The following is a 25,392-nucleotide window of genomic DNA, read 5'->3' on the forward strand; positions in this document are numbered from 1 at the left end:
ATGGTAAATCCTAAGAGGTGTTTTTACCCTTTTTTCCTTGTGTTGACATATACATGTATATTGACAGACAAATTCACTCAATATATTTTGTGAATTTTACTTTTATATTTGTTTTTCATGTAAGTTGCAGCTACAGAAATAGATGGAAGCAATATAGATATTTTCCAAATAATATTAAGTTGCTCTAGCCTATATCCATATCCAATACCGAGTTACATAAAATATCAACGGGCATAATATGCAAACACCATATTTTAACTAACTTTGCCCAATTTCATTTATGGGCACTGCCCTCTGTTTTTCGCACTGTAACCGGACACTGAAAAGAGGCGCGGAGTGAGACATCTCTTTTGTCTCCTTCTGTCTTTGCTCTTGTTAAAGTCTGGAAAACGTGATTTCTGCTCAATGCGCGCGCTCCAATGTGACATAATGGAACGTACGAGCCTTGAAAAGCTCGAGGCGGTGCGCGCTGGCATGCAGTACACTCAGACTGAGCTCGTGGGCAGAAGACTGCTAACGGTTTCAGTGAAGTGACAGAAATATTGATTAAACACACGGTATTTGACATCACTCTTTGTTTCTGTGAGGTTATGGACAGGGTTGGGTTCTGACGGTAACCGTACAGTACTACTTGTCATTTTGACCGTGGAAATAATGATGAGGAAGGATATTAATTTGAGCCTGGCTGAAGACTCGGACCTCAAACCGCATCTCCGTGACGCTGAGAGCATCCTCAGCTCCCCGGAGCTGGGACTGCTAAAACTGGCCTCCCCGGAGCTGGAGAGACTAATCATCCAGTCTAACGGAATGGTCACAACGACGCCGACCAGCACCCAGTTCCTCTACCCAAAGACGGTAACGGAGGAGCAGGAGTTCGCCGAGGGATTTGTCAAGGCGCTGGAGGACTTACACAAGCAGAATCAGCTGAGCGGAGCCGGGCAGACGAGCAGCAGCCTGGACCTTGGCGCTGACATCGCCCCGGTCACCGTCCAGCCGGAACTACCGGTGTATACGAACTTGAACAGTTACGGCAGCGGGCCACTGGAAACCACCGTCAACTACTCCACTGACACCGTCCCTTTCCCTCCTCCACCGCCGCATCATTTCGGGGCAGCCCCGCCGCATTCTGATCTCTCTCGGGTCCAGCCGCTGAAGGAGGAGCCTCAGACGGTCCCTGACGTTCAGAGCTTCGGGGAAAGCCCGCCGCTGTCTCCCATCGAAGCTGACTCACAGGATCGCATGAAAGCCGAGAGGAAGAGGCTCAGGAACCGGATTGCAGCCTCCAAGTGTAGGATGCGCAAACTGGAGCGGATTTCCAGGCTGGAGGACAAGGTCAAAACGCTGAAAAGCCAAAACACCAATTTGGCCTCAACGGCGAGCCTGCTCAGGGAGCAAGTGGCCCAGCTGAAAGAGAAAGTCCTCACCCACGTCAACAGCGGCTGCGAGCTGCTGCCACAAGAAGTTCAAGTGCACTAGTCTGGAGAGAAGGCAGACCGGCATATTGTATACTGACCAGCATATAAGCTTAATGGACTTTTGTAAATGTTTTTTCTATGTAGCGTAAGTTAGTCCAGATGTGTGCCGTCCATAGTGGAATGAGTGCCAGGCCCCGTATGCCAAATTGTACACTGATAATGGGCTGTTAAAATGACTTTGAACATCCGCAAAATATATACATACCTGGTTGAACAAGATAGAATAAAAGGGTAAATTAGACTCCTCTGCTTTAATCGGCGAATAGATAATGCAGTCAAATTGCTTTTCTTTTCGTAAAGCAATTTCGTGAATCCACATTGTTCTACAGTCGCCTCCGCCCGGATGGGAGTACGAAACAGTATACATCATTGGGTTTTAGGTAAAGTAGTCGCCAATAAATGTATTACATTTATGCCGAAATGAGGAGTCTTTGTCTTTAACATGTTTCATGTATGAAATCCTGTTCTACCTCGTATATATATTTACTTGTGAATAAGGAAGCGTTAAACTGGAATATTTTAGATGGAATCTGGCTTTGGGTTTTCCTGGTGAGAGAAAGAGGCACTTAATGGGACTATATGCTCAACATATCTTGTTGTTTTTTTTCTTGTAAAAATGTTTACAAACTGGCTGTGTCTATTTACAGTCTCAAACCTGGACCAAACGAATTTACAACATTTCTATATGCAAATCTATGACACAGAAATCCTTAAAATATGAGGATTTGCCTGTCAGAAAAATGCATACACACCTACATTTAATATGTAAAAGATAATCTATATATATCTATTGAGTATTTACCACATATTTCTGTAGGGATCAATTTGCATGTTGTTGACATACTCGAATGTTGCCCACAGCTGGGTGTCAAAGGGTGCAATGTTTATTATTTTAAATCTTTACATACACATATTTATGTATTTTCTACTCTGCTGTGTCTCTATTTAGTGTGTTCTTGTTTAAATGTGAAGAGTCGTAACCTATTTGTTGCACTGACTGTTGCTGTCTCTTCTGGCCTACAGTGATTTGGCTGTATGCTGCTCTGTTCTGAATTAAATGCTGCTCGGCAATAAACACTGTTTCCTCCATTTTGGCAACTTTCATGTTTTTATAATCATAATGGGAAAACACTGTATTTCACTGTAAGTATGTACCACACTGGATTAGATGTTGATGTCTAAATGGTGCTATATAGGCCTACAGGTGTTGCTTCACAGATATTTCACTATAAGTTTTAAGTTTCAGTTTAAAGAAGGTTTTCAGCTGGTTAACTGAATCACTTGTTTTGGCCCTTATTGCACAGCCTTTATATTGACAGGCATTTATTAAGTTACACTAAATAATATAAAGACAGTAATAATTATATTGTGGGTTATATGCCTAACACATAAAAATCAACATATCATGAGGTTATTTATCTGGGATAGCTTAATGTACTGTCATTTCATGAGGAGGATACAATTAATTAGTCTTCTGATGGAGACTAGAATAATGAAGTCAGAGTGTGCATGAATTGTATGTCATTACACTGGTGTCTTTCTCCCTCTGCTGGTGAATTGGGAAATTGCAAAGGATGTTGACGCAACAATGTTTGAGAGGACATTTTGGCGAATATGACAGTATGTTATACACAAACACAATCTGACCTCCTGATTGTCCTTTTACAGTTGGACACCATGTTCCCTTATTTTTGAACGGAGTCAACTTTTTGTGGGACTTCTAGTTTGTCTTCTAGAATCAAATTTTTTACATCCACGAGGAGTATGGCAAAAAAAAAAAAATCATTTTGACAGGCTGAATATATTTTTACATTGTCTAGCAGCAAAAGCTGAAACAGTGCCCCCTAGAGGCTTTTGGGAGAAGAAACATTTAAACATCCATCCATCCATTATCGCTCATTCTGTTCAGGGTCGTGTGGGGGCCGGAGCCTATCCCAGAGGCGGGGTACGCCCTGAACTGACACCCAGTCAGTCACAGGGCCGACACACAGACACAGACAACCTTTCATGCTCACATCCTCACCTACGGCCGATTTCAGAGTCACCAATGAACGAGTCTCTGGACTGCGGGAGGAACCCCTGCATGCACAGGGAGAACATGCAAACTCCACACAGAAAGGCCCACTACATTCGAAACCTGGGATTCGAACCAGGAACCTTCTAGCTTTGAGGTGACAGCTCTAACCACTGCATCACCGTGCAACCCACATTTAAATTAAAGTTTAATTTCACTGCGATTTTACTTTACACCTAAAATGTCTTACTTTGAATAAATGTCAAATTTACAGTCTTTGTCAAACAAGTATGTACGATGCAGCACAAGGTTCTTAGTGTCTATATAAAAAAATCTTCAAAAACAAGAATGAGCTGCTTGTTAGTAACTTTTTATTGTTTTACCACAAAGTACAGATAAAAACATCCACAGCATATTCTCTCGTCTGAATGGCCCAAACTGAGGAGGATTTGTAGAGGCAGTGATACGAGACCAAAATGTTTCTGCGTGCTAGTAGAAGATCTAAAGTCGGCAACCTCTACCAAGCTTGATGGCATTTCTTTTTATACTGTAGTGTGTATTGCTTTATAACAGAGTGACACATTCATTCACAAGCAGGCCTAGAAATGAATGCAGATACAGAACAACATGGCTCTTTTGACAGACTTTTTTTTTTTCCTTGTTTTTGTTTTTTTTTCTGTTGCAAGCCTGAGTCGATACAACACAATCCACACATATGACTCAAAGGTACAGTATTTACAGATCTGCTTTATATAGAGAGGAAGACATTTTAGAAAGGAGAACAGTTTCAAAGTTGGAGATTTTACTGGAAAAGAAACAGTCACAACCAGTCAGAAGTAAAATATGTACGCAGGATCAAAATCGTCTCACAGGCTTGTCATGATCATCACTTCCTGTCTCTTAAGAACAATATTACTTTGATTAGGGGCCTTGTTTTGTCACACTTTAATAGTCAGGGGCTCGTCCGTGGTTTAAGGTTTGAATGCTACACTTGATAGTTAAGTTATGTAACAGTTACTTTCAAAATAAAAGCTTTTCTTATACAGATTTGCTGTGATCATAAAGTCCATGGATTGATCACCATAATGATTTTTATAGTGCTTTGCTCGCTCAGACAACAGGTGCCATCGCCTTTGTCCAACAGCAAGCCTGGAATAACAACAGAATGAAATGATTTCTAAATCCCTTTGTCCCACTAAGCAGCACTTGTTTTATTCTAGTTGTCTAATTTCTAAAACTGGCACTCTGCTCATTCTGGCATCCTCCAGCCTAACAGTGATCAGCTTCAACAGCAGTATTTGGTGAGGTGTTAAGAAGAAAACTCCACAAACCAGTTTGAACTAAATTTAAACTATGGAACAAACACTTTGTGAGAGTTTGGAAGAGGGAGGGTAATGAATTCCCAGAGTGACGTAGACACTAGAACAGATGTTAGCTGGTTCCACAGTGCTGGAACCAGGGACGCCAAAGAACAGCATATTTAATTTAATTCCTGCGTTGATGTAAAACTATTGTTAGAACCTCAGCAGCAACTCAGCCTGTGAACATTTCAGCCTCCTGCTTCTCTGATTGGTCGTCTACACTTAACCTGAAGACGGGGCATTGCAGATCGCACGCAACAGATTCTGTAATACTGATTCTGAAGAAGTCTGACGACGGGCTGTTCGCCACTCAGCAAGCTAACATTAAACCGCTCAGTGACAGGCGAGTAGCTTGACCTTGCATATTCTCCCCGGTTCAGAGATAGAGATCAGCACATACAGTACATGACGTGATCGCTGAACTCAAATGTGCATTCCTAATAATGTTATGAAACGCATGAGGGGCCGAACATTTGAAGTGCAAACTCTCAGATTTGATCCTGAATACCGCAAACAAGACTTAAAACATATCAACGAATGTGTAGCTCAATTAAGTTTGGTGTTGGTGAATCTCCAGACCAAACCTGCATGTCCTAGTGGCCACAGATCTCAGACGTATGCCATGTAACAGCAATGCACCTGGTAACCTTGTTGTCTACTGTACGCCACATGTCAAACCATACTCCCCTGATGTTTCCTCTCACTCTCTTAAACTACCAGATGAAGGCAAAATACGAAAAGAATGATCTAATAAAACAACATTGTTTGCATCCTCCAAACCCATTCCATCACGGTCACACATAAAGATAAATGCTTTGTTGGAGTCTGTAGTCAGATATTATCAGTCGTTATAATCAATAATTTCAACCTCAAAACTCACACACCTGCAGGGTTTTCCCTGCCCAATGTAAAATTCTGTAATATTTACATGTAGCATTGTTAGCAAGCTTTTCAGATCTTCCTAAAATTTGGACTCTACTGTAATATTAGAGCCATTTTTGTGGCCATCTTGTTTTTCATGTGATTGGATTTAGAGGGTGATTTGCTGACTTAAAGGGTCATTCCACTGCTTTTTTTTTCTCAGCAGGAAGTTTCTGACTTTGCGACACAGACCTCTTACATTTCAAACTATCCTTATAGAACGTCATTCCCTTTAAAATTCATTTCCAGATATGCATATCTGTAGATATTATATATTTTTATATATATATATATATATATATTGCACAACATTTATATGTACAGTTGAAATAAATATAATTAAATAAAATGTGTCTCTTAATTTTTTGCTATTTTTTTCTTTACCTAGCTCTATCTTGTTCATATTTTCCCCACCCAGTGTGTAATGAAAAGAACAAATGGGAAACCAGAATACAAAAACTAAACGTAAAAACATAAAAAAAAAAAACCTGTAAAGACACGAGGTGAGACAACAAATGAAACATAGATCATTGTATGTTTGATTCTGGATTCATATAAGAAAAGCAACACATCCAACTTCAGCTGGATCACCCCGCCCACATGAACTCCGCTGTGGCCCTTTTGGACAACATAAAACCGAGGCTGACATCTTTTCTAGACATCGGACTGACGTGAAACAAATTACTGTAAACATTGGAAGGATTTAAATGGCACTCTGAGGACGGACGCCGTCAAATCCTTCTTGTAAAACCACACTGAGGAACAGGGAGACATCTGCAGATTGCCTTCAAGAACCTCGACTATAAAGAGTCTGAAACACTCTGGTTTTATTGAACTAGCTTTGGCATCAAACCCGCACTGATCAGACAAACAGAATTCACTAACATCTCAGAGCATTTCAGACACTTTGAAACCTGGTTCTTGCGCCCCGCAGCCAATGATCCTTACTATGTAACGGAAAGAAGCAGGATAGTGAGTGAGAAGGGTGATGGAGGGTGGACCTGAGGCCCTGGGGTCCAGCTGAAGGAGGAGGACAAGGAGGAAGAAAGAGGGAGGACAAGGGGTTTTTGGGGGAGTAGTCAGCTTTAACATGCACAGTCCTGGTGAGGAGGAGCGGGCTGCTCTGTCAGCTGGGGCCCCTGTTTGGCCCCCGTGACAGCGGGGTCTCCGGCGTCCAGGCTCTCGGACATCTTTTCACAGATGATGTCGACCAGGCGCTCAAAGGTCTGCTTCACGTTGATGTTGTCCTTGGCGCTGGTCTCGAAGAACTCGAAACCTGGAGAGGAAATAGGGTGTGGGAGAAGGTCAGGGAGGTTGCATAAATCGTTTTTAACCACGCTTCCAGCCCGGCTCCACAGTGAATATCTTGATAACTTTTAGACGGACTGGCAGACTGATATTCATGGTGCCAAAAAAGCGTATTTAACATTAAATCATAGAAAGGAATTGTGCACGTGTGCGTTATGAACTCACCGAGGTGTTCGGACAGCTGCCGGCCTCTATCTCCGCTCACCACTCGCTCGTCATCCATGTCGCACTTGTTCCCCACCAGCAGCACCTGAGCGTTGTCCCACGAGTACGTCTTAATCTGAGTCGACCTGAGAAGGTAGTCAGAGAGGAAGACGTTACTTTTCCTTTTCAGTGTGAACAGAGAAATGCTTCCTAGAATTTTTAAAACATACATAACACAAATATGAATTCTAATAATGAAAGCTCCATGCGACTTATTTGACTTGACGGGATTCTGAAGGTAAAGTATACCTTACTGTTTGTATTTTGGCACAGTGTTAGCACTTTGCAAGGAAAATGAACCAACCATGGACAGACAGGAGAAATCTTGATGTTTCATTACGAGCTGTAACATTTTAACATGAGTGAAAATTTGATTCTTTGAGTGTTGTCTCAGTAATTCTGATTCACAAGATTTAGTGTGTTGTTCTATTGTTAAAATGATGCACAGCGCTGGTTTAGCTCGGTTGGTAGAGCAGGCGCGTCATGCACAGAGGCTACAGTCCTCGAATCACTGATCTGCAGATCATTTGGTTCATGTCATCCCCCACTCTCTCCTACGCACATTTCCTGTCTCTCTTCAGCTGGTCTATAAATAAAGCCAAAAAATAACCTTTAAAAAAAAAATATATCGCACAATAGCCGCCATTTATGATGCCCTCATTCTCCTGCTGTCTGCTTGGAGTCCTACTCAGCCATAGCACTACATCTCATGATCAGTGGTGGAAAGTAACTAAGCACTTAAATACAGTTTCAAGATACTTGTACTTGTACTGATATTTCACTACAATTCAGATGCAAATACTGTATTTTTACCTTATTTTTACCTGCAGATTCAGATTAGAAATATAAAATGTAATCAAGAAATAAATGACCATGTTTTATTTTAGGTTAAGAAAAGAAAGTAAAGAAAACTAGCCCGATATCTACCAGCTGGAGTATTTCTTTAAGGACAATCAGAGTAACTTTCCAGCATAGAAATGATACAGTGAGCCAAAGTACACAGAGGATAAAGGATAATGATCCCTGCAGCGTCGGGCTGTGCTGCAGACACAGAGGAAGCTGTAGACCATTAGAACAATACACACTGAAACCTGAGCCGGATCGTCTCCTCCGTTCTTTAATCTACAGTATCTCTACATCTATTTCCAGACTGCTGCTGATTATAGATACCACTTGATCCATCTCACAGGTGAAGCTCTGAGGTGTCACGTTACACCCTTCGGCCTATAGCCAATCACGTACCAGTCCTGGACGGCGTTGAAGGACTCCTCGTTGGTGATGTCATACATGAGGATGAAGCCCATGGCTCCTCGGTAGTAGGCCGTGGTGATGGTGCGGTAACGCTCCTGACCCGCCGTGTCCTGGAGAAGACACACAGAAGAAGTTAGATGGATGTTTTATTTACTCTTTACTCACAGGACGACAGTTTACAGTGACGCCTGACTGATAAGATTATTAATTTGTTTCTGTAACCACACATGAATCTGATTAAGGTTAAATGTATGTAATGTAATGTAACAGCAACTAGTTTTAGCCCAACAATCTGATTACAGACGCTTCTGCTACACTTAGGAGCCAGAAAGTGTTTCACTGTGCTATTTATAACTCTAATATTTTAATTAAGGTTTTAATGAGCTCTAGTTAACGTCTTTTATACCCACAGCACTTTCCATAACACTGTACAGTTGAAAGCAGCTAGCAGCTAATGTTATTTTACCGTAAGTGGAAAGCTTCTCTGTTGTTTGAGAGCTGCTGAGCACTGCAGAAGATACTAAAAGCTTTGGTGCATAACTAAATCTATTTAAGCCAAAATGTTCTGATAAAAATAAAGAATAACCAGCCACTTTGGCAGATAACAAACCATTGATTCAGTGTATGAACTTCATGAATTTGGCTGGAAAAATGCTAGTGCAGAAATAAAAGCCGTATTCAATAGTTATGGAATCCCTTTTTTATACTACACACATTTAAAACACCTGGAGCCAAGTACACAAATCTTTATTACCCACTGAAACTTTAACTGCACAATTAAACAAACAACATAAAACAAAAAAACATTTAACAATACAATAAAAAGTACAAATTTAGGTAATGTCAGAGTGTTTAAGTACTGCTACCCAAAAGTACTCCTGCCTCTCTCTCTCGCCCTCTCTTTCTCACCTTGGCAACAAACCCGGATGAGGCTGAATTTCAGTGCTAAGCTCTAATGAATGCTCAGGGAATTAAAACCCCTTGTATCTGATACCCAACACCCCGAGTCTCTCTCTGAGCTGAGCAGGTCCAACAGCATCGCTCTGTTTACAGTGTGGAGATCAGCAGAGCAAGACTGACATCTGCTGCAAAGTCTGGAGGAAGTAATCACTGCCTCTACTGTAAATAACTAGATTGTAGTCAGGTTTAAAACCATTTAATTAAAGTTAATATAGTTCTTACACAAAATACACAAGTTAGTATCATGGTTCAAGTTAGCTAGCTGAGTTATTTGGCAAGCTAACTGACTGAAGTCACGGTAGTGTAGTCCACTTAATAATGAGTTTCCCATTTTGTAGTAGTGTCCATATGTTTAGTGAGAAATATCATACCTTATATAGTGGAAGTATTTTACAACCAATGGCTAACCATGCACTGAACCATCATGCATTGCGCTGAAAGTAAAATTAGCAATGTCGATCAAATGACCCAGCTAGTGTTAAAAAGTATTTTTTTATTTTACCTATGAACTCACCAGGTAGTCATCTACATTGTCCTCCCGATGACTGAATGAATGATATCGGACAAACCCACTCAGAAAGTGTTTTGCTAGCGATAAAGTTAGCAAGCATGCAAGCTTAGGTTAGCAGGCTAGCTGTGACTTAGCTACGCCGCCTCGATCTTGTGTTGGCTGCTCTTTAACGTTAGCTGATATGTTAATGCTAATGATTTCCAAATGGCAAGCTAGCCAATTTAATGGCCAAATCAGCTCCTGAAGTCCGGATTAATAAATTGATGTTACGCGCTCAAAACAGTATTTTGCTAGCTAGCTAACATTCTTCTGCATTAGCGGGCAAGCTAATGAAACAAACAAAAACAAAGGCACCCTCATGAATCCAAAGTTCTGCCTATGTTGTACCTTGTTTTATCTGGATATCAATCAAATTCACGTTTTGGCCAGACTAGACTGAACTTTTACTTGATGCAACTTTTTGTGCTTTGTGTTTGACTCTGTGTTGTGGGTGCAGATTGTTTTGTAACATGAGAGTCTCAATTCTAAGCTATTGTTAGTGTTGTTTGAGCTGGAGGGAAGCTAAAGAAAGGGGAGGCTCTGTAGTCTGTAGTGCACATTAAACTCAAATTCTAAATCAGTCACATCCCAAATTTGTATACGTTCTATAGGGAATTTGTGGAAGCAAATAAACAATACACACATAACATCACAAGTACAGTCACAAAGAGTGTCCAACTTCCTGTACACGAGTACACTTCCCCTTTCTTTTCCTGGCCTCATCGATGTGTCCTCACCCGATCACACATAATTGCTCTCAGGTCACAAGAATATTCTGTGACACGTATTTTTAGAGTGCTCCAGCTCCATATTGTTGGCTATAATATTCTGTGACTGCAGCTCTTGTCCTTCTCATCCACTCAATGTGCTGCAGGCCTCTCAGGACGAGAGCTCTATACCTGAAATGTAGGTAGCACCAAGTGCTTTTACATAATGAACACAATGGAGTCCTCATCTTTTTGTGCAAACATGAGTCCTGATTACAGTTAAAGCAGTGAAACTTTTAGATGAGCCAACAGCTCGTATATGCAAAATCAAGATGTAACGTCGATAACCACTCTGAAGGTGAGAGCTTGGACATACAGTCTGAATATGGAAGGAAGGTGGAGCTAGGCTTTACAGGTGATAGTGTTTCAGTGCAAGTGGATAAAGACATTTCGGAACTACTACAAGATGCAGAGACGTCTGCATTTTGGATTAAAACAAGCTTTTTACCAATCTGTATCCGGACCTGTCATGTAGATAACTAACGACCACATCTTACCTTTATTTTACACCTGTGTTTTTAATGCTTTGACTGTACTTACTCTTAATAGAGTTAATTAAAATAACACAAAGGCCACTGTTTGAAGTGAGATACATTGTATGACACACATTATTTACATCGATCGATAGGCTTAGCTGCACACTGTGAAATAAGTAATCATACTGTGTGTTGACCATTTTCATTTTCACTCTACTGGAGTCTCAGCTGAGAGAATTGCTGAGGGATGGGGGATGGGTGTGTGCGTGTATGTGTATCTGTGTGTGTGTGTGTGTGTGTGTGTGTGTGTGTGTGTGTTTGCGTGCGCACGTGGACAGGGAAGGGAAAGCATATCTACTCAGATGTGTAGTAATGGGGGAGGGGAGCCCAGCAACCAGTCACCCATTTCTCGTGCTCTGATTGGCTGATTGTTTCTTCCTAACCAGAGGCAAGACCTGGCAAAGGCTGACAACAGACACAGCCCAACACACACACACACAGAATTCTCTGCTCACCATCACAGCTCATTCTGCTGCAGAGCGTGTAGTAAAGGTTGAAAGAACAACGTGATACAGAAACACCAGTTTCCTCAGGGAGCCTGCTGTCTTTACTCTGCTCTATGATGTGTTTACTGTGGAGCCCTCAGGAGCAAACACACATCTGATGAAAGAAAACATCAGAAAACACACCATCCTGTTTGTTCTTATTGCTGCATCAGTGTTACCGGCTGTGTTTTGGTCTCTTTTTATTACTTTTATTGATTCTATTGTATTGGAGTCATCCAAGGGTGCAGAGAGGGCGGCACTGCGTACAAATGTATGTGTGAGTCCTGTGATCTGAGGACAGTTAGCATAATAAAACTCTGAACTGCCACCCTGGAAGTCGAGGTGAAAAGCCTGCCCTCATTTGGAGGATAATTTATGGGAATAAAGGCGCACCCTTTTGGATAAATCTTCCTGTTTGGCAGTCACAGTAGGGTTGCAACTAACAATTGTTTTAATTATTGATAAATCTCCACACACCTGGCCAACTACCGTTTGTCATAATGTCATATTGTCGTTTTCAGAAAGTAACATTAATGTTGAATGCAGCGCTTCCATTTCCAACGTGGGAAAGCTGTGTGCATGTTGCCACTCTCATATACCCCTCTCCCACCAAAATTAGCGTGTTGATGCAGGTTTTTCAGACCCGGGAAGACCCGCAAATAAATGCCGATTGTCTCTGTTCCCATTGCCAGTGGAGTATACTCCCTTTGGTCTCTTTTCTGCTGCGTCATTGCCTGGCATCACGAACGCGTTAGTAAAAAGTGAAGATGTTGCCGTGTTTAGGTCTTTATTGCCGACAAATTTGGAACGATGTTCGAGCGCTGCTTGGACAGAGACGGGCGGGATTTGTAGCTGAGATGACAAGGAGTCGCGGTGATGGAATGGGGGGCGGAGATTAGCGTGTCGACCCGGGTTTTTGTGCTCCCACCAATGCCGATCGAGCTGAGGCGATAATTACCCAGGTCTACTGCAGAGTCATTTGACCCAGGTCTGAATGCCGATTGTAACCTTTCCCACTAAGCAAAAAAGCTGTGTTTTTTTACCATTGGGAAAGGGGCTTAACATGAACTGTGGTTGAAGCCCAAAAGCTTCTTTCACACAGCCTGTTCAAGATGGGGCTGTTATCCCTTACGCCCATCTGTGTAAAAGTGCGGGATGGTGGGGCAAAGTCACTTGCTGCCGGCTCACAGAGGCGTAACAGCTTATGTGTAAACGGGAGAGCCGGCAGAATGGAACATCCCTGTGTGTGTGTGTGTGTATGTGAAGCCATAAAGGCCCATATATACAGTATAATCGTAATTGCCCTGTATGAGATGGCAATGAGAGGATACATAGGAGGTGGTAGGGCCCTACTATACCTCCTAGTCTGTTGAGTAGGATGTTAGCATCTATTGTAAATCTGGATCAATCTTTACTTACTTTAGGGTGCAGCTTAGAGAAGAAAGAAAGCATGGAGGAGGAGGTGGTGTAGCACATAGACTGGTAAAGTCAGCATCATGGGGTTGTGTTGGACGGATGGAGCATGAAACACAGGACCTTCATCTTGTTCTTTCCTTCCAGGAAAGACAACAATACATCCAGACTTATCCTTACCCAGATCTGTAGTTTGATCCTCTTGTCGTTCCTGTAGATGGTCTTCACCTTGAAGTCGATGCCCACCGTACTGACGAAGGCCGGTGTGAAGGAGTCGTCGGCGTAGCGGAACAAGAAGGAGGTTTTGCCCACACTGCTGTTTCCAATGATGAGGATCTTGAACATGTAGTCAAAGTTTTGGTCCGAGGACTCCTTCTGCCCGTAGGTCGCTGTTGCTGAGGCCATCTGTGGACAGAGACGAAGGAGAAAACAAAATACCAATCGAATGATGGCTGTGACCTCAACATGTAGGAGTCAGCAGTACAGGACTTTTTCTTCTTATTGGCCTCCAGGTGCTTTTAGCCGACAGTGAGTCACTCATTTATTTGAGTTTAACAGCATGACAGGATTCCCCACAGTGCTGCCATAAAACATGACAGTTGCTTGACCTGAAATGGATGAAATGTGACTACTCTAAATATTGCTGTTGGATGTTTAATACGGTTTAAAACTTGTGCATAATTTTGCAGATTGAATATAAAGTAGTAAAAGTCATGAATAATGCTGTTGGACGGGTTTAATCCTGTTTGATATGAGCATGGCACTGTTCTAGCTGGAGTGCTGTGCAGGCTGTTGTATTTCTTTATAAAGCACTTATATGTACACTAATATAAACTGTGCTGCACAATTTAACTTGAACTAGAAAGGCTTTGTGGGTCGGATTGTGTTTCATGTGAATGCGTGCAGTTAGCACAGGGTCTGCAACATCTCTGGTGTCGGGGCTTTAAAAATAGACGACAGTGACCTTTTCCTGAAAGTACAAATTTGAATTTTCTGTTTGATCCACACTCTTTCAACGCCCTTTCAAGGGAGATAATAAAAGTTTCAGGGAGAGAGATTTGATTCAGTGCTGAAGTATAATCTGTGGGTAAGGAAGGGAAGGAAGAACCCAGCGTACAGTTAGATATTAATGAGAACAAAGCATCTTATCAGTATAAATCCTGAGCCACAGAGTCACCAGGAAGAGTGTCAAACCCAATGACCTAAAGGGATATACCTGTACTTAAGATAGAGAAATAGATAAATGTAACATAACTCAATAGCTGTCGCCGCACAGCTAGAAAGTTCCTGGTTCGAATCCCAGTTCGTACATAGGGGGCCTTTCTGTGTGGAGTTTGCATGTTCTCCCCGTGCATGTGTGGGTGACTGTGAATGAGAGCGTGACAGGTTGTCTGTCTCTGTGTGTCAGCCCTGTGATTGACAGGCGATCAGTCCAGCTGGGAGGCTCCAGCATCTCCGCGACCCTGAACAGGATATATGCTATAGATGATTGATGGATGGATGAGCAACTGGTAGTCAGTCACATACATGTACTTCTACTAGACAGGCGAATAAGCTTAGGTAAGGGGTAAAGCTAATCTTTTTAAGAGAGAGTATTTTGATAATTGATCAATTGTAATAATAATTTTCAAGCAAAAATGCATAAAATCTGCTTTAAATCTGTTACATTAAAGATAGTACCCTAAATATTTTTGGGTTGTGGGCTGTTGGTTGAATAAAACAACCTATTTGAGAACATCTTCTTGGACTGAGGGAAATTATAACAGTTTTAACTAGATTATATAGGCCTAACTATGATGATTAATCAAGAAAATAGTTGGCAAGATGTGTGGGACTTGCAGATTTAGATGCAGATGCTTGTATGGGTTGCAAAGATGGGTCTGGGGATGGGATGAGCTACTGCAGGAAGGCCTCATGTGGACTCATCTGCACCTGCTGATGAAGGCTTGGACAGAACAGTGTGTTTCCTGGTTGTTAACAAGGAGAGTCTGCCCTCTCTGAATTACGGCCCATCTGCTTTAAGTCAATCTAAAAAAAACCCCCACTTTAATCCTTTAGGAAAACACGTCAGAGATTCTTTTCCATGAAGAAAAAGGTCATTCATTTGTTGCATGTTAAGATGAAGGATGAGATTCGTCCAGCATCAGTTTGACTCAGCATAACAGATGATAGTGATTAACTGCTCCGAGTTTAACTTTGAACGTTTGCTTCATGGTAATTAATCAGAGCAGCATTTTGCGATGGTAAGAGGAAACCCATCGGAGTTTTCTCAATTTGGAGAGAAAGATTGAAGCAAATTGCCCACAATCAGCTCAGGAATTATTTTACGGAACATCAACAGCTCTGTAGCTCTCAAGTATCTACGTAAGAGGGTTATTTTAACAGCTATGACAAAAAAAGTTTCTTTGGAATTAAGGTGACGCAGAGAGAGATGTGAGACCTGAGACGCAGGTAGAGCTGCTGGTGTTGGTGAGGACCTTTTGTTCTGTACAGGTCTGTTTAACGTTCTTCTTCACAGCAGGAGTCTCATGCTTACAGCTGAGGTTACAGTCAAAGAGCATGACACCAGGTAAGTATGGTAACCTTAGATTTAGTGACCTGCACAGTCTACTCATGCAGAGTTACATCAGCTGGAAAGCTAGGTTAGTGATTATGTGTATCAGATGTTCAATGCAGGCCCTACAACAGACACATTGTCCTCTTTTAAGTTCCTAAATCTTTACAGTTGTGTTGAGTAAAATCTTACGATCGATAGAAAGGCGGTCAAAAATATGAGAATGACACCCAATAGGAGCAGTTCTTGGATGGATACACTGACTTCCCAAACCCTCAAATGCATCAAAACTGAACTAGAAATTACAGAAATAGCCGGACACAGTTTGCGACCTAATCCATCGTGGAAAAGGTGTGGATGAAGGAGGTTTCTGAGGTAATTCAGCAAGCAGTTCAGAAGAAGCAATCTGGCAGCTTCTGTAGAAAACTAATCAGCTACATGAGTGAAACTTTCAACATTTACTGGGTTGCAGTTTGCACGTGGTCACAAGAATTCAGGACTAAAAGGATGGAGGAAACCTTCCCGACACAACGCCTTGAGCCCACAGGCCTCGGAGTGGCTGCAGCCCGCTCTATATTTAGAGCGTTATCTCGTCTCAGCTGCAGTGAAAGACGAGAACTCTCAGGGTTTAAAGCACAAACAAAACAACTGCACCCTCCTCAGAGCTCCGGCCGATCGGTTTACACGAAGGAACACGGAGATGCTCAATAAATAATGAAGAAGTCTTCCTCAAGATATTGGTGGTTTTTTAGGCAAGAAGACAAAGCAGGTATTAGATCTGTGAGGTAAAGCAAAAATTAAAAAAAATAAATGTAAGGGTTCAAACAGGAAGTTCATAGAGAAATTAAATGTTTCAATCATTTCTGGAATAATTTGCATAAATACGGATTTTACATGCTCCTGTTTTGAGGTTTTATTCAAACTGCAGCACGGCTGTCGGTTTCTATTTGGTTGATGAGTTCTGCTCAGTCTGTGACGTCGAAAGCTCTTCTCATATCTGCAGCCAGAAACTCCCACGTGTACTTCAAAAGACATCAGGATTTCAAAAAAGGGTCTAAATAAAGAAGAGAGAAAACACATCCTGGAAAATGACCATGGGAATACGGGATTTACTTTGTGACTGTCAGATGTATGAGCATTTCTTTGGCAATAATAAAAACAATTAAACATTATCCTGCTTATTATACGGCTAATCATTTGGTACAAATATTGATTTGGAAATCATTTTATTAATTTAAAAATGATTATATTTCCGTTTCAAAATTTCTGTAAGTAACTCTCACTGTAACTCTGTAGACTTCTTAAAATGAGCTAAGCTAGCTGTTATTACTCACAGTAAATGCAAACATTTCCACGGGAATTAGCGCCGTATCCCGTACTGTGTTCTGTTTACTGTTTACTTCATGTGCCGTCTTCAGTTTAGATTTCTCTGTCGTAGCCTTTTTGCGTCTTTTAACCGCTCTTGCTTTCTCTTCCCTGTTTTCGTCTTTGTTCTCTTTTTCCCTCTGTAAACAGACTGACAACAAATTTACCGGACTTCTTTCGGTGGATTGATACAATTGCAGTTAGGCCTCCAGATTGTGTGATTAGAGCTGCATCCCTAGCAACGGTCTGTTCTTCATAGCAACTGTCTATTATAGAGAAATAGCAGACCTCGGTATGCCGTAATTAACCAATCATAATCAAGTATTTAACAGCTGTGTAATAAAGTCAAGTTAAATAACATTAGGTCTTTGAATACTGTAATAACTGTTTGCAGTATATTATAGTAAATACTGACTGGGAATATATTTGTTCATTTACTTTCCACTGCAGTCTGTGGACGAGCTTGTGCTTGAATTTGATCTATACCTTAGATTGTGACTTTGGATTGAGAAACACCTGAAATAAATATTTTATTCTAAACTCACTTTACAGTTGCATAATTATACCCCATTGTCTTTTGAATGAAACCTTCCCTCTGGTTATGACATGTAAATTATTTTCTAGACTGTTTTAACATACTGTGCAAACAGGAAGTACTATAAGTAGTTTGTCTGTTTTTATTGTTTTGTGTCTATTTTTAGGCAGAGAATTTGAGTATATGAAACAAACACTTTATTCATCCGTCTCTCCACCGAGCCAGAGTTCCTCCACTGTTCGTCTGTGTCGGATGTAAACAACTTCAAATTAACTGTGAGCTCATGCTGAACCTGATTGGCATCCAGTCGAGTCTTTTGGATGAGTGAGTCTGCAGTGAAGTGAGCTGCAGTGTGACTCACCGAGGGAGAGCGTAATCCTCACTAACAACAGGAAATGAGAAGAAACACAGGGTTAAAGGCGAGATCTGTGTGTTTACTACCGCGGAGCCTAACTCAAACATGCGATTATTACTATCGAGAAGTGTGCTGAATTCTGTGAAACGGTAAAGATAGGTGGTTCAGTTTGGCCTCTCTTATCACCTTAAACAAACACAAGAGGGACGATCCATTGATCCAACAGTATTCAAAGGACGACACACCGACAGACCCGCGTTGTGACATAATGCTGTGTATCTGGTGTCAGTGCATGTGGATTCTTACAGCAGGAAAACAGGACAATTATGACATATGTTGTCTCTTATATCAGGTACTATCAGTCCATAAATATCTTTATATCAGCCCAAGGTTCGGCTCCCACCCTCGGCCCTTTGCTGCGTGTCATTCCCCATTCTCTATTCGCCTGTTTCCAACAATTTCCACTGTCCTCTATCAATAACGGCATAAAAGGCCAAAAAAATAATCTTTTAAAAAACAAAACAATACATGAAAATCTCACTTTAGCAATCTGTACCCGTTTATCTGTGCTGCTGGAGCCTATCCCAGCTGTCATTGAGCGAGAGGCGGGGTACACCCTGGACTGATAACCTGTCAATCACAGCGCTGACACACAGAAACAGACAATCATTCATGCTAACGCTCACACCTACAGGCAATTTTAGAGTCACCAATGAATCTAACGAGCATGTCATTGGACTGTGCGCGGAAGCCGGAGTACCCGGAGGGAACCGACGCATGCACAGGGAGAACATGCAAGCTCCACACAGAAAGGCCCACTCCGTCTGACCCGAGATTCGAACCAGGAACCTTCTAGCTGTGAGGCGACAGCACTAACCACTGTCCTCAGTCAAACTAAAGAAAAAACATTCTTTCCTCTTTTGCTATTTTTTTTTCAGCATTCCCACGCAGGTTTATCATGCACAAATTGGCATAAAACCAGGTGTTAGAAACACCCTCATTAAAGCATCTGATCCTTCGCTTGATCAAATAAAAATGACGTAAAAAGGGAGGATTTCAAATACACACTAACATTTCACGACATTAGAAAGTGTTAAGACTTTCGGTCTTGGGTCTTAAAGGCCTTAGACGTCTGATTTGTCATTCATGTGCACACTGACCAAATCTATAAAACCAAAAATGTGCAAACCTGCAGGAAGTGAGCTCACACTTGATCACCGTCGGGGTTCGGGTGTTGGATTTCGTCTCTGGCCAGCCTTATTAAAAATGTATCTCCTCGTGTTACTGTTGCACCAAAGTGTCGACTCAGCTCAGCGGATATTTTGAGCTGAGTCAGCGGTGTTACAGCCACAGCAAATTAGGCTCATTTTAAACTTGGAAATAGAAATTCAAGCCAGGTTCTTTCAGAGTTTGGATCATACTCGTCCTCTGAACTTATTAATGATCCTCCTCCATTACTTCCTGTGGTCTCAATCTTTCCACCTCTGCCTTTTGAACATTTATTTCTCTTTCCTTTTTAACACCTCAGGAATATTTGCTGCATCGATCAAGGGGTCGACCAGAGTTTTGGTTTAACACCTAAAAACAAATCGCTAGCATGCGACTGTTATTAATAGCATTGATAAGAGGAGGTTAAAAATTACCAGGTAAACTAGGAGGTCTGGATCTCGTCCAACACGGTCACACACTGTTGTCGGCTGCTGAGCGTGTCGGTGTGCTGAGATTTTCTGCGTCTCAGAGATTAGCTCGGAGAACAGAGTTGGCTTAACCTTCACTAAACTCTAATTTGATACAGAAGCTTACAGACGGAGGCCGATGTGTTTAATCTGAAAGTAATTAACAAATTCTCATTATGCAAATGTCTCTCGGGCTGCAGGACGCCGCTGCTGCTGCTGCTTCTTCCACTGGGCCTCGATGGTAAACCGCCTTCAGACAAAGCTGCAGGTCAGGAGTGCTGAACTGTGAGAGCCACCTGAACACAGAATTTGCTTGTTAAATGTCAGAAAAAAAAAAAAAGTGGTTATTGCTGTCGCCTCACAGCTAGAAGGTTCCTAGTTCAGACGAAGTGGGCCTTTCTGTTTGGAGTTTGCATGATCTCCCCGCGCATGTGTGGGATCCCTCAGGCTAAGACATGCCTGTTAGGTTCACTGGTGACTCTAAAAGTGCTCGTAGGTGTGAGAGTGAGCATGAATGTCTGTCTCTATGTGTCAGCCCTGTGATTGACTGGCGATCAGTCCAGCCTCTGCCCTCTTGCTGCTTATTCCATAATTCACCAGTGGTTTCAGCTCGATCTGTGTTACAAAAAGAGTATTGGTTTTTCACAGTGGAAAGTTACATTGATAACAATTTGTTGCATGTTAGTAAATGGTTTTCCTCTTGTTTAAGCTGCCACAACACAAGTGAAGTTCACATAAGTTGCTGTTTTCTCTTCGTTGTTAGAAAGGACAGAGAAGATGGAGAGTGTGGTTGAACATGCATCAAAGGGTCACGAGAGAACCCACGGTCGAGGACTCTTTACGTGGGGCGTCTGCTCTACCGACTGAACTAAACCAGCAGCCCTATTATTTCTTTTATTGTCCATTTGTTCGGTATGCCGCATTAAAAGGCCCATCATATTGGCCTTTGAGAATAAAGTCCTCTCCTGTGGTTTGAGTAACAGAAGCCGGACACTGAGACGAGACTGAATGTCAGGAGGGACGAGACAAAGACATTAAAATGGACCCTGACTGGAGCTGCAGAGGAGAACTCGGCTCCTGTGTCATGGAGGAGGAGGGACGGGTTTTTATCAGGGGTGGACTATTTGGGCCTCTGTCGGCAGAGAGCTGATAAATCCACCTCTCTTTGTTACAAATGTTATTTTTAGTTTTTACATGAGGAGACGGGCTCCCTAAATATCTGAGGTCACAGAAGACTAAACAGCGGGGTTTGTATGTAACATAAGTAAAAAGAATTTACAGACATTGAAACAACAACACTTCTGAGATACATAAAGGGAGATCTGTTAGCTGAGAACGCTCTTTGTCATCAAAATGACGCTCAATGTTATTTTTAATCCTAATCCAATCATGACTGAGAGACGTGAGTTTCACCTCTGGACCGGTGACCACATCAACGCTCCTCTAAACCTGTCACCTAAAGCAGATTGACGTCCTACAGGAGCCTGATTGATCCACAGCTGAGTGCTGCTGCGGGCCTGCGAGTCGGGCTCAATTCATCAGGAGGAACCGGCTTCCTGCAGACTGACAGATAATCCACAGCTGATCCAGGATCATCCAAACACCTTCCTGCTTTAAGACAGTTACTGAGACGCCTGCTGAGACGCCTGACAGGCAACAATTTTGTATGTAAGACTTAAACGTGTAACAGAGATTTACTACACTGTATCTACTTTAACGCAAGTTAAATATCTGAATACTTTCAACCTATAGTGGCTTCTTAAAGTTAGATCAACAGCTAGCCTAAATGGCTAAGCTAAGTATCTTTCAGGCACATTTGCACATCTGTTTTTTGTGGCAAATATCAAAAGCAACAACTCAGACTCTTCTTAACAGTGTCTGTTTTTTTGTATTTACAACCAAAAGCACACAAGCGACTACAGCTGACACTTAGGGGGGAGTGTTTATGATCCAAGGGTCCTGTGTTCCCCATTTCTGTCTCTTTCCCGCAGCTTCCTGATGTTACTCTCTTTGAAATCAACAGACTCAAATTTGCAGGAAAGACAGTTTTCTTGGCTTTAGAAAAATGGGCGAAACAGCTTTTTTTTTTACCATTCAACTGCATTTGAAACGTCCATCTCAGCATTTGGAGCAGCAGAGACTGCCCTTACCAATCTCTTACTTTGTTAGTTGTATAAGACCCATGAGAAAGGAGCAACTGAATGCAGCACGCAGCATATCAAAAAGCCAATCGACTGAAACTTGAAATGTAAAAAATGTGTACGTGGTCGAGAGTCAAGAGTAAAGTCAAGAAGCATAAACCTCAGCACCAAGCACATAGGATTTTATATGATCTAACATTAACATCAGCCATACTTCCAATCTACGGTGCATCCTCACACTGCATCATAAGCCTCCCTCTAGTTCTAATGCTTTTACTCTGTATGCACAGCTATGTTCAAAGCCACCTTGAAAAAGCATCATCAATACTTCCTAATCTGGAGGTAAATCCCCAGACTGAACTTGGTGAGATGTAAACGTACTGCAACAGTAAGCAAATGCATCATGCTCCGCTCCTTTAAACAGGCAGTGGTGGCAAGTAATGAAAGACATTTACTTAAGCACTGTGTTTAAGTTCAGTATTGAGATTGACTTTGATATTTTACTCACAAGTTAAGAGCGAATCACAACAGATGATAAACTGTTTTAGATTAAACCGGCAAACAAAGTGTAAGAGTTAATATTAGCTCTGTGTTAGCCAGCTACATTAAAGTACCACGGCATATATACAACAACATAATGTGTTGACATTTAACTGAGGACTTGACTTCTGTGCTTTTACATCACATTCTGAACGCAGCAATTACCTTGTATTCTATTTAACTAAATGGTTAAATGCTTCTTCTTATAATACAAACTCCAACTCCAATCTCAGAACAGAGAGTGTTGAAAAGCTTTTCACAGATCTAAAATGTTGCACCAAATGTGGAAATGTTCACACCCACAATCACAAACAGGACGACAACCAGGACGCTAAATCACAACTTAATAAGCCAACGAGCACGACTCCAAGGAATCCAGTATTTATCCGCTACCCGTTCCTGTCTGTCAGGAGGCCTCTAAAACTCAAATCAGTTTAATTCGTTTGAGCTTTGGGGGTTTTATGTTGTTTAAAAGAGAAGTCAAAAGCCATTTGACCTCTGACCCCTCCAGCAAACTGCTGCTGCTTGCATCTCTCCTCACTGTGCGCTGCTGGTCTCTCTCTATCCCTGAATAAATGTGAGAATTTGGGGGGTTTTGATGCCAAAATGCTAAAAATATTCAGTGTGAACTTGTTTTCTCACCAGGAGGGAAAAGTGGGACACAGAAACTGGACCACTGAAACACAACCTTAAGATAAATCTAATGCCTAGATTTTAAGCATCCAACAGCTCACCTGCCAGATCATGCATCCCTTTACACACAATTAACACACAACCTGGTGCACTGAACAATAACTAACAACGTACTGAAACTGAAGAGAGCTCTCCTGGTGTTGTGCAGCTGCTGCCAGGTTGCCTGAGACGGCATTTTCTCCCCCTTCCCCTCCAATCACGTGCCTCCTTTTCAGGGAAGCGTGGGGATGCAGATGAGAGGAGAGGAGGGGGGTCTAAAAATAGCATCTCTTCTTTCTTTTCTTTTTTCTTTTTCCTCCACAGCAAACAGAAAGCAGATAGGGGAGCGGAGTGGGGAGCATCCAGGACGTGGGAGAGGCTTGTCGGTGCTAAAGAGCGCAGGTGAATCCAGGACGCTTCAGATTAAACAGCCTCCCCACAGCGACTGTTTGTACGTCCATTTATACTGAAATATTTGCCTTTTATTTAACACTTTCTTTTTTAAAATGTCTATTCTTATAATTTTCCAATTTGAGGATTTTTAAATGTTGGCCTTTAATCTGCTAAAAGCTCAAATTTGACGCTTATATTTGAGCACTGAAAGCCGCATGAAGCAACTTTAAACTACCATTCCACAGTGAAATCAGTTTGTATTAAGGTATGAAATGTCTCAATTTAAAAAGTCTGAACTTTTACCCATTTACAGCAACTGTGATTACACAAGAATCCCCCACAGACTCCTAATGGTCCCACCCTGACTAAAATGTAATAAAAGATATCGACCCAACATATGATCCCTGTGCTGGGGCAGAGTTTATCACAGGAAACATGGATGTGAAAAACAGCAGATGCGTCACTCTTGCCTTCAGGTCTGACTGTCAGTGACTTTACCATCAGCAGATGCAGCCTGCAGACTGCCGGCTCTTATTCAGACTCTTCAGTACACATGAAACTTTGCAATATTTGCAGATAAAACTGAAACACCACAATCACAGAATTATAGTCCACTGTTGAATTGCACCCTTATATAATCGTATAATTATAACACCAATCACAAGTATTTCAGTAGTTGAAGGCCTGAATCCTGTATCTTTATCTCATCAACGAAAGTCAATATGAAAGTCAATTTGCAGCCAGTTTCTTTGTCTTTTTTCTTCCATATCAATTTTTTCTTGGATTTGCTGTTGCAGTATGGGGAGCACATACATACAAGCCTATTGAAGGCAAAATATCTGACTGGTTTAAGATTACACGTCCAATCCTCCATATAGCTCAACCTTTACGTATTTAATTTCAATAATCTATAATCATCCAAATGTTAGGACTAATATTGAGTCAGTGGTACTCTGTGGTGACCTTATGTTATTTCATGAGAATAACCATTAAAATATAATTAGAATTAGACTGATAATTGTATGGTACGTGTAAGAAATAATGACTAATTAGAGTCTGATAGCTTGCTCTGGATTTCATTGTGTTAATTTTATTCTATTGTTCCAGCCTCAGACCAATTTTCCTGATTCAGACCATCGGACGGAGAGAAACGCCTTCTCCTGCAGGACGGGCCCAGAGTCAAACCAGAGATCCACCAAACCAACAGCCTTCACATCCATCCACACTGATAACACGAAGAAATATACATTTTGTGCGTCTATGGCGGTTTTCACAATGAAAACAGCTGTTCCAAAGCAAGCATCTTATGTCAGAGGCTCTTTAATTTGAAATCCTTTACTTGATATTTAGACATAAACGCTCATAAACAAATAAAAAATGATATAACACATGTAAATAAAGTATGTGTTTCTCTCAATACATAAATTTAGACAAAAATCCCACCTTTATAGATTTCTATCCGGCTGCTATCCACCGCGTCCAGCACAAGCAGAAACACCACCACTGTGAAGTCAGAAAGGTTGCGCAAAAGAACATCCGGTAACGAATTCCAAAATAAAAGCCGCTAAACACGATCGCGTGCATTTTTTTAACAGTTCAAATTTATTGCGACAATTAAAATGAAATAATATGATGAAAATAATTTTAAAAAAACAATACGTGTTTACAAAAGCGTCACTTCAATTGAAAGTGTTCTTTGTGAGTATACTTACAGCTAATGTGAGCTTGTGTCACATATTCTGTACAAATTGGAAGTCAACAAGGAGGAGAAAAAACAAATGATAAGAGTATTCTGACCCAAAGACGTCGAATTTTCCCCCAAGCACTCCTCTTCCTTGTAAACCCCTGGTGCCTGATGCAACTTGCCCTCAGATAGTTCCGATGAGGACTTAGGTTTGTGTTATGCTATTAGCGGC

General features: G+C 41.6%; 2 protein-coding genes across 2 annotated transcripts; one reads left to right on the forward strand and one right to left on the reverse strand.

Annotated features, from left to right (window-relative positions):
* The first annotated feature begins 459 nt into the window (after positions 1 to 459).
* On the forward strand, positions 460 to 2,564 carry jund (JunD proto-oncogene, AP-1 transcription factor subunit). Its single transcript, XM_069679642.1, has one exon. It carries the CDS (start codon positions 655 to 657, stop codon positions 1,474 to 1,476), a length of 822 nt encoding a protein of 273 aa, XP_069535743.1. The 5' UTR covers positions 460 to 654; the 3' UTR covers positions 1,477 to 2,564.
* A 1,279-nt stretch (positions 2,565 to 3,843) lies between these two features.
* rab3ab (RAB3A, member RAS oncogene family, b) lies at positions 3,844 to 24,979 on the reverse strand. Its single transcript, XM_069679511.1, has 5 exons — positions 24,920 to 24,979; positions 13,426 to 13,650; positions 8,526 to 8,644; positions 7,245 to 7,369; positions 3,844 to 7,047 (listed from the first exon to the last, which is right to left on the reverse strand). Exons 2-5 carry the CDS (start codon positions 13,648 to 13,650, stop codon positions 6,857 to 6,859), a joined length of 660 nt encoding a protein of 219 aa, XP_069535612.1. The 5' UTR covers positions 24,920 to 24,979; the 3' UTR covers positions 3,844 to 6,856.
* Positions 24,980 to 25,392: the final 413 nt, after the last annotated feature.

This window comes from Semicossyphus pulcher, unplaced genomic scaffold (assembly GCF_022749685.1).
Source record: "Semicossyphus pulcher isolate SPU_LCO1_2020_fin unplaced genomic scaffold, fSemPul1.0.p SCAF_4, whole genome shotgun sequence".
NCBI classification, from domain to species: domain Eukaryota; kingdom Metazoa; phylum Chordata; class Actinopteri; order Labriformes; family Labridae; genus Semicossyphus; species Semicossyphus pulcher.